Source organism: Nicotiana tabacum, chromosome 11, assembly GCF_000715075.1.
Source record: "Nicotiana tabacum cultivar K326 chromosome 11, ASM71507v2, whole genome shotgun sequence".
NCBI classification, from domain to species: Eukaryota; Viridiplantae; Streptophyta; class Magnoliopsida; order Solanales; family Solanaceae; genus Nicotiana; species Nicotiana tabacum.
The window spans coordinates 153769174-153783327 of NC_134090.1; the positions used below are offsets into that span (position 1 = coordinate 153769174).

Genomic DNA, 14154 nt, shown 5'->3' on the forward strand with positions numbered 1-14154 from the left:
ATAACCCCTAGTCATCGGGTGGTTATTTTGGAGCAATTTTTGCCGGACAGGTTCCGGATGAAAGAGTTTTCCTTGATTTAAACTTATCACCGCCGGTGAATGAGCAGCGAGAAAATAATTTATACCCTGCTTTCCATAATTCACAAGACGAGTGGTAAACTTCAATTTTCATTTGTGTTAATTATGTATATTTTGGCATATTGAATTTCTATTAACGCTCATATATTTAATAGGGGGTACCGTCCGGATATGAATTTTACAAGTGGCCCATCCGATAGTCATCACCTAATTGAAAACGTCCATCATGGAATTTCATCACATTACGACTTGTAAGTGAAGTGATATAGCCATATGGAAATCATTTATTAATTCAGTAGCTTATATTTTTGTTGGTTGTGCAGTGAAAATGAGCAAGTTGAACCACCCGTACTCACTCAATTGACCGAAAACGACGTATTACATCAGGATCTGGCAGATGCACAGAGTGAGGAATAGAACAGTGATTACAATAACAATGTCGATGAATCCGAAAACAAGACACCCTTTCCTCGTGAGGATGGTGATGAGCAGGATGAGGAGGAAGGACCTGATTTGAAGAGAGACCCCCTAAACGAAGAGTGTACGAGTCTGAAGTGCTGTTTTATTCAAGGGAGATTCCTTACATTGATAATTTGCCAACCGTGCCAGATGTCGAAGCTCTCACAAGGGATTTGATGAAATCTGGACAGCAATGTGGGATGAGTCTAAACCAACGGTGCTTGGAAAGGGGATGCTTTTTCCTGATAAAACGCGCTTAAGCAGGGCTTGTAAAATGCACAACGTAAAAGAGTGTCGTGAGATACAGGTACGGGAGTCAAGTCTGATGGTATACAAGGATGTTTGCCGCAGGTGGTTTTGGCCATATAATTAGATGTTGCGTGCGACCAAGAAGAAGACAGGTATGTGGAAAGTGGGTATATACATTCCCACTCATACATGCGAAATAGACACATTCAACGGGAATCACTTCAACTTGGATATTGACTTGATTTCTCTTGTACTTATTCTGCACCTCGAAGTGTCCATAAGGTATACAATCAAAGAGTGCATTACATCAGTCCACCAGGAATATGGCCATACCATTACGAAAAGAAAGGCATTTCTCGGGCGCAAACGAGCGTTTGAAAGTGTCTATGGTAATTGGGATAAGTCATTTGCATCTCTGCCAAAGTACATGGCCGCACTGCAGTACTTTAACCCCGAGGCAGTTGTTGAATGGAAGCTTGAGCAGAGTTCAGGAACACCAGAATACATATTCAATTACGTGTTCTGGGCATTTAAGACAACAATTGATGGTTTTTCGCATTGCCGGCCCGTAATATCCATAGACATAACTCATGTCTATGGAAAGTACGATGAAGAAGACGGTTATAGTGCCACAATACTTGGCGCTATACTTGGGCGTGTCAGCTTTTTCAATATAGTGCCACAATACTTGGCGCTATACATAAACGACACAGTTAACGTTAATGTATAGCGCCAAGTATTGTGGCACTATACATAAAAATGTCACCTTTTTTATCACCTATTTATGTATTTTGAGTCCAAAAGAACCACAAATATTTATCTATAGAACCATAAAGATCAGCTCTAAAACACCCCAAAACCAGCCCCAAAAGCCATGAAATGCAGGTCCAAAATCAGCCTTAAGCACCCACAAAAATGCAGCAGTTCTCCTCATGAAATAGCTCCATTAACGTCGCTAAAAATCGAGGTTTAGTCAAGTCAAGTTCGTGAGAGTTCTCTTTTTGTACATTTGATGCCACGTCGATTTGTTTGTGAGGTTCTCATTTTTAAAGTAATAAAGGAATATCTGGCTAAAAGGTCCATTTCTACTTTAGTTAGTACTTCATTTAATTATTCTTTGTTAATTGTGTATTTAGTAATTAGTTGGTCTATGTCGTTCAAGATTGGTTTGATGAATACTGATATTTGAGGTGTTTGTTTGTCTGGTTCTTATGGTATTGTCGAGGTGAAGTCGTCTACTCACCAGAATGACCTGATAGTTAAACAAAGATATAAAGTAATAACTTGAAAAGGGTCAAGAGGATCAAAAGGCCATTGTTTGGTCGTTTCTTTAATTACCATTTTGTGTTGTTTCATGTTAGAGAATTCTGTGAACTCATTTATGGCTATAACTTGTTTGTTTGGTTAAATTGAAGTAACAAATGTTATTAATTGGTTTTATTGATTTCTTTTGTTAAAGTTGAAAATATTAATTAGAGGGGAAGACTACCATTTGTTTTAGCAACCCATCGCAAGTAAAGCTACGATCTAGGCGACCTCTTTCACAACAAATTTCCATAAGTAATGACCCTCACATTTTAATGTTAAATTAACTTAGAAAAAATAATTCATGAACACCGTAGCTTGCTTTAGGCGCGATTAATAGTAAAGTATCATGACTATCGGTACGGCTTCCATGGCATAGTCATGATACATAATCCCCAATTCGAGTATGCGTTTCATCGACTCGGCCATAACTTCAAATAATAAACATATTATAAATTGTGGGTGCGTTTCACGTGACGCGATTCGTAATGTGTACAAGAACAATAAGTGCGCGACATCGCGACTTATTTAAATAAATTTCATAAATACTAAAAGAGGTTAAATTTTTTAATTAAATGCGGTATAGAAGCGATAATGCACAAAAGTTTTTAAATATGTAATAAATTAAATAATTAAGCTAATTATTAATTGTTAAGTGACCGTGATAAAAACACGGAACTCGGGAGTGCCTCACACCTTCTCCGTGTTTAACAGAATTCCTTACTCGGTCTTCCGTGTTTGCGGACCATAAATAGAGTCAATTCCCTCGATTTTAGATTTTGAAATAAACCGGTGACTTGGAACACCATAATAATTATCCCTAATGGCGACATTAAATTAAATAAATAATCTCATTTCAATTAATGTCACTTTAATTAGAAAAACTCCCTATTCTTCGGAAAAAAGAGGTGTGACAACTCCCAAAACCTCCAAATGATGGTAGGGTTTTTTCCGATGGAAATAACCATCCAAAACCCTAGATACCTAGATCGCATAGCGACCAAGATTCTCACCAGGGTTCGGCAAACTTTGGGCATCAACTTTGGATGTCCACACTACTCCAAGCCCAGTATATGGGGAACCAACAACCCCATATCAATGGAGGAAATCAACACTCTCTTGGGCCAGCTTTGCCAAACTATGCCTTTTTTCCCACTTATGAATCTTGAAACTTCAGTCCCATCTCCATCCTTCCAACTTTGGCCACCAATAGTCTAAGTTCCCGAACCAACACCCCAACCACTTTCACCCATCAAAATTCTAAGTAGAGGCACCACTGTGGCGCTGGACTATCTCAGGGACTCCAATGTGGACCTAGATAACATGCTAGAAAAACTAGGGATGCCAAAGACAAAGGCTTTCCTCATGTAGGAACCCTTGGAGATAGAGTTCAAAGAGCTGTCAGGCAAAATTCTTATTGCTCTGTGCCCCAAAAAACTCATAAGCTACAAACTTGATCTTCGAATGCCCTCATTTTCAAGCTCAAAAAACTCAGCAGTGACACTAGTCCCTTTCAATGGCATGTTGAAGCCAACCCCAGTGAGCAAGGGAAAGGGAACCAAAAGGAAAGCTCCAACCCAAAATCCTCTGTTATGAATTTCATAATATGGAATGCTAGGAGTGCTAATACTGTTGAGTTCCGTAGGCAGTGTGCATATATGGTGAAGCTCCCTAACCCTACCATGCTTGTGTTGCTAGAGACAAGAATGGCATACCACAAACACCTCACTGTTGAGCTCAAGTTCGATGCTCAATTCCAGTCCCCTGGTGTGGGTCAGTCTGGAGGGATTCTGCTTATGTGGAAAGATGAGCTGGTCAAGCTCGAGGAGGTTGCCACCACTCCACAGGGGGTGCATGTTATGGTTAAGGTACTCCCTTCCTCCTGTAAATGGCTCTTTTCTGCTATATATGTTAGTAGTTGTGTAAACAATAGGAATAAACTTTGTAATTTGTTAGAGGACCTAGCATCTGCATACATGAGTAGTTGGATTGTTGGGAGGGGGGACTTCAATGAACTCCTAAAGGCCAGGGATAAGTTTGGGGGTGATAACTTGAACACTAAGAGAAGCAACAAGTTATGGATATGCTTAAACAGTTGTAAACTAGTTGATCTAGGATTCAAAGGTTCAAAATATACTTGGTCTAATAAAAGATACACCAACAGACATGATCTGATCCTAGAAAGACTTGATAGATGCTTTTCCACCGATGAATGGATTGAACAATTTCCTGACTCAATTGTTACCCACCTACTTAGAACACAGTCTGACCATTGTCCTCTTCTCTTAAGCTTAATCAATCAGAGTCAGAACAAGGCCAACAAGCGATTTAAGTTTGAGTCTTTGTGGTGCAATCATCCAGATTTCCTACCAATAGTGCAATATAACTTTACAACCAATACTGATATTTTGAGAGCTACTACTGCTTTTACTAATAGGGTAGCTTATTGGAATAAACATGTATTTGGAAATATTTTCCATAGGAAAAGGCATATCCTAGCTAGATTAGCTGGCATTCAAAATTCCAGTGGCTGTCCATTTAGTACATTTCTCCAGGATTTAGAAGTTAAATTCCAACAGGATTTCTCTGTCATTCTTAAGAGTAAAGAGGACTTCTGGAAGCTTAGATCTAAAATTAATTGGTTGAGTGAGTGTAATGCCAACACAAAATTCTTTCACATATTCACTCTTAATAGAAGAAGGAGAAATATGATCATGCCTTTAAAAGATGAGGTTGGGAACTTAATCCAGGACCCTCAAGACATTAAGGACACAAATCCTAAACTACTTCACTAGGATCTATGCCTCTGACCATCAATGCTTCAGATTGCACTATATCGCATTCCTGATGGAGCTAATGTCCTATCTAGTAGGGAGTAGAGCATCATTGACTCTCCCCTTAGGTTGTCAGAGATTAAGTGTGTCATATTTTCCTTCAAGGCCATGAAGGCACCTGGGCTTGATATACTTCACCCTCTTTTCTACCAGAAGCACTGGCATATTCTTTCTGGTAAAGTTATCCAATACTGCCACAATGTCTTCTCCACTTGTATAATTCTACCTGAAATAAACAAAACCAATCTCTGCCTCATTCCCAAGTGTCCTAATGCCACCATGCTGAGAAACTTCAGACCAATAGGTTTGTGCAACACAATGTATAAACTGATCACTAAATTCATTGTTAATAGAATCAAATCCATGTTGCGGAACATCATTGGCCCAACTCAAGCCACTTTTTTAGCTAATAGAAGGGTTGCCGACAATGCCATTGTGGTATAAGAGTACATTACCTATTTCTAAAAAATGAAAAAGAAAAATGCCAATATGATCCTAAAAGTAGACTTAGAAAAGACCTTTGACAGGTTGGAGTGGTATTTCATCAGAGAATCCCTCTTTTTTTTTCCATTTTTCCACCAAAATAATCACTTTAATATGTCTTGTCTAACTACAAGCTCCGTCTCCATTCTTGTCAATGGTACTCAGACTAGATACTTCCATCCTAGTAGAGGCATTAGGCAGGGGGATCTCATCTCACCTTACTTTTGCATCATATGCATGAAAAGGCTTTCCAGGAATATAGACAGTGTTGTTGCTGACAAGAAATGGTTCCCTATCAGCATCAACAGGGGATGTCCTAGGATCTCTGACATGTTCTTTGCTAATGACCTCACTATGTTTGCCGGAGCTAATAGGAGAAATTATACGACCATCTTATCTATCCTAGATAATTTCAATATTGCCTCTAGGTAGAAAGTCAACTTCTAGAAGTCTAAGGTGATCTGCACCTCTACTGTAAGGAAGAGTGGGCCAAAACTTGCAGCACCATTATAGGAATCAAGAGCACCAGAGACTTTGGTAAGTATCTAGGGTTCCCATTTTCCATAAAAGGCCTGCTAATAGTGACTTCCAATTCATTTTTGATAACCTCAACAGTAGGATGACACGTTGGAAAACCAAGTTCCTTAATATGATTGGGCGTACAACACTAGCTAAATCATGCCTAAGTAGTATTCCCAACTACGTGATGTAATACATCCAATTGCCTTCCAATGTTACTAATCAAATTGACAAAATCCAAAGAAGCTTTATCTAGGGAACAACTCCTTCCAAAAGGAAGCTCCACATGGTTAAGTGGGTCACTGTCACCAAACCAAAGAACAGGGGAGGCTTAGGTCTTTAGTAGGCTCAACTAAAAAATAAGACTTGCCATACCGGCCTAGCTTGGAGACTCTTTAATAACACAAACTCCATATGGGCTAGGGTGCTCATGGGAAAGAACTGCAGTGGAATAGGAAATAGGGCTAAGGGTAAAATAAGAACATGGTAGTGTGTCTAGGAAGGCTAGAAGATATGCATAAAAAGGCTCTAAATGGGTGGTTCACAAAAGGGATAGAGTTAGATTCCTTACTAACACTTGGCTTCCAAACATGCAACCATGAGATACAATCCTTAAAGGCCCATGGCATCAGGATGACATGAACACCAAAATAAATGACATGTACTCCAATGGGGTTTGCAATTTCACCTCCATCCACTACCCAATCCCTCATGACATCACCATCATAATCCAAAATACCTTCATCCCCAACTCTACCACAGCTGAGGACAAGCTCATCTGGAACCTTAGCTCCAATAGGTTATTTAGTGCTAAATCTGCTTATTTTTACATTGAAGCACACATGCACCATGATACTACGCAAGAAGATCACTTCAGTTGTATTTGGAAACTAAAGACCCCTAACAAGATTAAGTTCTTTATTTGGCTTATGCAGTAAAATAGACTGCCTACAGGGAACCATTTATATCATGTAGGTCTGAGAATAAATCCTAACTGCTATTATTGTGATTCTGGAGTAGAAGACATAAATCATATCTTCTTTGAATGCACAAATGCTAAAGAGTTTTGGCAGCATCTGCTGCACTTGTGCAATCATAGGCCAAATCTTAATGTACCACACTTTTCTATGGCTAACTGGGAAGACACATGGCATAAGCTTCAAAATGTCAATTTTAATGCTTGCATCAATTGGAAACAACTACTGCCTTTCTGCCTATAGGCCATTTGGCTTACCAGAAACTCAAATGTTTTTGAGAAGAAGAAAAATCACATTAATATTAACCAAACAATTGCTAAAACTATTGAATATTATCATGTTGCTGCCTCACATAGACCTGCCACAAACACTAGGACCTTATACCTGAAGTGGCAACCACCAGACATAGGCTTTTATAAATTGAACACTGATGAGACTGCATGCCTAAGTGCGGGAAATGGGAGGTATTGGGGGTATTCAGAAACAACCGGGGTGACTGAGTTTTAGGCTTCATGAGGGGCCTCTCAAAAATTGATAGTCTAAGGGCAGAATTCCAAGCCCTATGGATGGGGCTTAAAGTAGCACTTGAACAAGGTTTGTCCCCCCTATGATAGACACCGACTCTGAAATGGTGCTAAAAATATTGAAACATGGTAATTTTACTCATAATCTCATAATTTCTGAATACATGTATCTGATGGAGAAGCTGGGGAACCCAATCATAGGTCATAGCTACAAGGAGCAGAACCAAGTGATAGACCTCCTCGCAAAGGAAGGAGCTAGAAAGAAAGCTTTTGATATGACCTAATTATTGGCAGTTCCTCCTGTATTTGCAAACGATGCAGTATGGGCAGACATCTTAGGAACTCTATTTCAAAGAAAAACTAATGTTTGTAATATCAAATCAATGCTAGACATTGATGACAATCCCCAAGGGAGACCATCCCTTCCCTATAATGATGTAAAGTTTATGAATGTATATATTGAAATAGAAATATAACCAAAAAAAATGAAATAGTGAAATTCTCGGGACATCTCATTGAGTTCAGAAATCACATGTTTCTCTGGATCATAATAGCGTATCTTCGAGCTAGAACAACCAGTTCTTCCTGAATATCCCGATTTAAGGCTAAAGAATTTCTTGCCGCTATCATATACTCCCTCCGTTTTAATTTAGATGACACACTTTCCTTATTAGTCTATTCCGAAAAGAATGACACATTTCTATAATTTGAAATAATTCAATTTTAAACTTTTCATTTTATTTTACCCTTAATGAGAAGCTTTTATAACCACACAAATATCATGGCCCAACAAAACTTTTACCCCTTAAACTTTTAAGACCACAAGTTTCAAAAATGTTCATCTTTTCTCTTAAACTCCTTACTAAGTCAAATTACCTCGTCTAATTTGAAGTGGAAAGAATAGTATTCATCTCTACGTGATAATAAATAAAGCATTCGTAACCCGGTTGACCTCTCAGAAATTTCATAAAAAAGGACTTTATAGAGATCCCCCGTGATCAATCCTCACGTGATTAGCTAAGGATCCGATAAGTCCAACTTTTCTATATATATATATATAGCTCTCGAGGTCTAATTGACATGCCAGGGTTTCCCAATAAATCAGCGATCAAACTTATTTTTTCCTTGAGTAATGATTTGACAGTTAGTCAAAGCTATAAACTTTCAAATGTAAAATGTTGCGGCTGCTTACTATTTAAAGTGTCGAATAGTCATTTTCCGTTTAATTTCCTGTACTACTTCATATATACGTCTACTTGGATTCATGGACTATAGTCTGTATATATTTTTGTTTTGTTCTAATTTATGTGGTATATTCTTTTTCTTATTTATTTTAATAAGAATGACACATTTATATATTTTTAAAAAAATTATTTTAATTTTAATGAATAATTTATAGTCATACAAATATCTATGACTTGCTAATCTTCGTATCCCTTAGACAATTTGTGTGCTAATATTTTTGGTTATTTTAGTCACTAATCCACGCATAATCTTGCGGGAATATTAATCAGTTCAGTGGTTGATGGTAGGCTATAAATACATATTTTAATCGCTTATTATACTCTAATTTGCTACACTTTAATTGAGTTTGAGTTTTAATCGCTAATGTTTTGCACTAATTGCGTGTTTTATGCCTTGTAGGAGTGATTCTGAGCTATTAGATGTTACAGAACGAATTCGAGCTATTTGGAGCTTTGAAGTCTGAGTAAAAGCCCTAGGGATTAAGCCGAGATCGTGTTCGGGGGTCGATGATCAATTCTGGACGACAAAATTCAAGGAAGAAGCAACTACCGAAGAAATGCACTAGTGCGAGGCACTGTGCGACGCACAGTGTGAGGCATTATATAATTTTATGTCAGAAATTTCCAAAGTTCAAAAACTGGATTTTTTTTGGTCTGAAAGGAAAAAAGCATTAGTGCGATGCACTGGGCGACGCATGAAAAACAATAAGTTTGCAAGTTTTCCTATTTTGGCTAGGAAAAGGAGATTCTGTCTTGGCCCAACTGTTGATATCCAATTTTTCTCCTATATATTTTAAAATGCATATATACTTTCAAAATAGTGCATGAGCACCAACCAATATTTTTCCACAATTTTTTGTAATTTTAAAAAGATTTTAATTAATTTATTCTAGCATTTTATTATCTAAATAATTACTAATTGCATTACAAACGATTTTATGATAATTTTATTTGCTTAATTTTATCAGTTATATTTATACTGAGCTTTGATTATTTCACAAATAGTCATATGTACATGTTAGGGTTATAGTTGCAATAACTTTGCAATAATAGCCCATGTATGCATAATTACCTTATTTCACAAGAAAATAACCTTTTATATTTTTATAATGCTAAGTAATTATTTTAAATCATCTTCATGCATAATTTTTATCATTTAATTAGCTATTTTTACAAATTAGTTTATTAATAAATTGGGTATTTAATAAATAGCCCCTTTAATTAGGTTTAAATTCGAAACCCCAGCCCAATTCATCTACCTTAGCCCACTTAAATCTAATCCAAACCATAGCCCAATCTCTTATCTAACCGCCCCAAACCGGAACCGATCTTGGCCATTGATCTCAAAGATCAACGGTCCAAAACCCTCTTTCCTTTTTTATTTAACCTAACACCCCAAAACCCTACTCATTTCTCTAACCCTGCCGCCCCCAAATCCTCCCCTCCCCTCTTCTCTCTGAGATACTCCCAAACCCTATGGCATCGTTACTCCAAAATTTCCCCAAACCCCTTCGATTCCTGACCAGATATGGGGTCATCTGGTGATTTACGGCCTTATCTGGCCTCATACCTCTACTGGTTGTTCGATTTTGCTGTTATCTAAAGAAATCTCGAGGAGATTTGACCCAGGGTCGACCTAGACTCTTCGTTTTTTATGAACTTGTCTTGTGTTCATCGCTGTTTGTGAGTATTGTTATCTTTGTGTCTATGTTTTGAAACTCTGATTCCGGGTTAGATTTTTCCTCACCTCGTCCCATTTTTTCAAAACCCTCATCTCTTTCTACTTGAATCTGTTCAGATCCTTGTAGATCTGAGACGAATTTGAATTTACATGGTAGTCTTCTTTAAAAAATCTTATGTTTTTCTTACTATTAATCGATTTCAATATTAAAAACTAGGGTTTCACTTCGTTTTGTTTCTGCAAAATTTTTCTAAAGTTTCATGTGCTTGAATCCGGTTATCTTTACTAGTTCTATTGATTCTTGCATGCCTATGTTCTAGTCCTTTGTTTGTTTAATTGTTCGCTTTAATATTTGCCCGTTATTCCTTGTTCGTCAATTAGTAGAGATTAATTGATGATTATTTGACTATTTAGGATTCGAAATTATTGTGTTTTGCTGAGATGGATACACCTTGTAATTTTTACCTAATTTCCTTATTTGTGACTCCTAATTGATACTACTTGCCTTAATTAGTCTATTGGCCTGATTTCTGGGTGTTGATTTACTCTAATTGACTTATAAAAGGGCATATGATTTGTTTCTTACCTTATTTAAACCCTAATTTGGCTAATAATTAATTTCTCCCTAATTTGAAGGGTCTTTCCAGGAATCCTGCCTATTAATTGATCATGTAAAGCCCTAATTGATTGATTGATTGGTCTCTTTGCCGTATTTGTGAACTCTTGATTTTCTTTACCTTATTTGTTTTATTCTACTCGATGCTATATATACCCAATTCTGGTGTTCTTATAGGACACGAACACACTCAGAAAGAAACACACATACACACACAAACTCTTGCTCTCATTCAAACCTTTCTATTACTTGTGTTTGCTACATTGTCTAGCCGGCTGAAAGCCAAGGCTAGACTATTGGATTCTCCATACTTTCAACTTCTTGTTTGTTATTTCTTAACTGGTATGTCTCCACTTCTGTCATCATTCAATATGCTATGTAATTAGACCTATGTGCTTCATGTTTATTACTCTTAATCAACATGCCTACTTCCATGAAATTAGACCTATGTGCTTCTTGTTTTCAGCATGTCTGTTAGACATATGTCTATTTGTTTCTCTACTAGCATGATTTCTGTTCCGTTTTAAGTGTTCACCCCCTAACAGGTTCCTGAATAATTCATGATTTTCTATGCTTCCAATTTTTGCTACCCTTCTATATGACTGTATGATTAGGATCCTGATCCCAACATGCTATTCTTTAATACATGTCCATAGGATAACCTAATGATAACTAGTGAACTAAGTCAATCCCCGGGCACTATGGAACCTTGATTGAACTGGATGTGACTCTGTTCTGCTATGTTGTTGATTGATATCTGAGCTCAATCTGGTAAATGTGGTTTTGTTGCAATGTTGTTCTTGTGATCTGTTTCTATGCACTTCTGAAATCCAAACTATTGTTTTTCTCTAAAAAACTATCTCCTACTTTTATACACTATTTTCAACTCCTACTCTTAGTTAACTAGGGACTTGCTACCCCAAATGTGAGCATTGCTTCGGGTCCATGAGACTCCTTTGAACTCTGACACATTGGGGCTGGTTTCCAATCCTTTATGAACTGCTTCTAGACATTTGTTCTCTAGTGTGAGCATTGCCCTAGGTTCTCGAAGCCCTTAGGAACTCTGAGCCTAGGTTTCCAATGGTTACTATGCATCTTTGAGCCTTGGAGCTGTTATGGTTTGAAGTAAGGGTTATCCGGATACGTTGAGCCTGCTGCAAGCCCCATATAGTTATATACTTTGTAATTTATTCATTTACTTATGGTCTGTAATAATTATTTGTAACAACGACGGAGCAATTGTGAATTGGGTAAAACTGGGCCTAGTTTAATGTTTGCATGAGAATGGGGTAGAAAACTTGCTTTAGGTGCTTGTATCTTTTCAAATATTTTCACTACTGTATGTTAGATATCCTGCATATAGGTTATTTACTTATTCAGTTATATTCTGTTACTGCATGCAGTAGATAACATGCCTATAGGTATTTGTTTCAATACATTTTGTTACTATATGTGGTAGATAACATGCCTATAGGATCAAAATAGTTATGAATATCCCGTCAAGATTCACTACTGCATTTAAATCATGCCCACAAAGTTTTAAAATCTGTTCTGCATTTTAAAAATCATGCCTATAAAGTTTTAAATCACTTCTGCGTTCAGATACCATATCTATATGAAATTTCAGAAGATAGATACCATGTCTATAGGAAATTTCATAATCATTTTTGCATTTAGATACCATGTCAATAGGAAGTTTCAGAATCATTTCTACATCTAGATACCATACCTATAAGGTCTTAAGATTAGTTCTTCTACACTTAGGTATCATGCATGTAGGGTCTAAAAGATAAAATCAGCCTGCTAAAACCAGTAACTGTTTACAGCTCAGATACCCGGTTTATAAAATTCTGTTTGGCTATCACTTAGGCAATCTTGTAGGTTAATTGGATTCTGGATTTAAAATTGCTATTTTCCTACTGCTTGAAACCTGCCCAGATTGAGGAAGTAATAAAATCAGTAGGCAAACTGATAAGGTATTTACTTCTCCGCCTTAATGAAACTGCTGCATATTTTGTGCCCATCTAGATATCTTGTTGTACGACTTTAAACCGTTTAAAACTGTTTGTTTGAGTCATGCAATTGTTTGCTTATTTATGGAGGTAAATGTGAGTCCCTTTAACTGCTCCTTATGTGATAGTCCTACCTGTTTTATTTGACACCTAGTTTTCTCCTTTTAAACACCATAGGTGAGTCTAGAACTACCTTAAATAGAGGTCCTAAACACCTCAAGGGCCACAGGTAAGGGACGGGTAATGCATGCATAAGGCACGTACTGGATGCTATTAGAACGCTTAGATAACCGCAATTAAGGGGAGGGTAATCGGGTAGTAAAGGATACGATAACCTGTGCGCTAATGCTAAGCTTAACACCTCTATTTGAGGAAAGTTTATCGAGTATTGCACAGAAGTGATCCTCTAGGCTAATAAACCTAGGACCCCCTTTATTCCCGTTTAAATAATTTCTATTTGTTTAAATTTCTTACGACTAATTCACTTAAATTGAGTTTGGCCGGGACCCACCATTGTGGACCTCGAGGGGTGCCTAACACCTTCCCTTCAAGGTTATTTCGAGCCCTTACACAATCTCTGATAATACAAACCAGTTTATGAGTTATTTGCTTTAGGTGCCCTAACGTACCTTAAATTCGTTAGGTGGCGACTCTTCAAATTCCATACCCCTTCCCAAAAGGAAACGAGTTGTCCCAAAGAATGTCTAAACCCGGACTCCGCGAGGAAAAAGGGGCCAGACAGCATGGCGACTCTACTTGGGATATTTTAGGCTCTTACATAACAAATTTGTTTTTGTGAACTAGTCTTAAGCATACTTTATCCCGTTAATACATGTGCACCCTTTCCTTTTCCCCTTTTTTGAATTTAATTGCTTTTTTTAGTAGTCATGATTTCCTTTATTACAGAAACTAACTTGTCTTCTTGTTTTCTTTCTTAACGTCTTTCAATTATCAAATACAACATTTATTATTTTAACGTGCAAATACGTGACAACATGCTATTTATTGTTGCATAAATCATGCTCAACATCATATTCCACTTGTGCGTAATCAATCCTATAGCAACACTTGATGAGTGTTTGCGCTCTTCCTATATATCACCCTTTAAATTCAGAAAGGCGTATTTGAGGTAAAACTAGTCGATCAGCGGTGCAGTCGACGGTTTTGTGTCTT

At 37.3% G+C, this 14154-nt stretch overlaps 2 protein-coding genes across 2 annotated transcripts; both read left to right on the top strand.

The window, feature by feature from the left end:
- Window positions 1–3797: 3797 nt before the first annotated feature.
- Window positions 3798–4886, top strand: LOC142166074 (uncharacterized). The gene has a single exon (XM_075224490.1). It carries the CDS (start codon window positions 3798–3800, stop codon window positions 4884–4886), a length of 1089 nt encoding a protein of 362 aa, XP_075080591.1.
- Window positions 4887–5393: 507 nt separating this feature from the next.
- Window positions 5394–5840, top strand: LOC142166075 (uncharacterized). Its single transcript, XM_075224491.1, has one exon. The coding sequence runs from the start codon at window positions 5394–5396 to the stop codon at window positions 5838–5840; it is 447 nt and encodes a 148-aa protein (XP_075080592.1).
- The last annotated feature ends 8314 nt before the right edge of the window (window positions 5841–14154 follow it).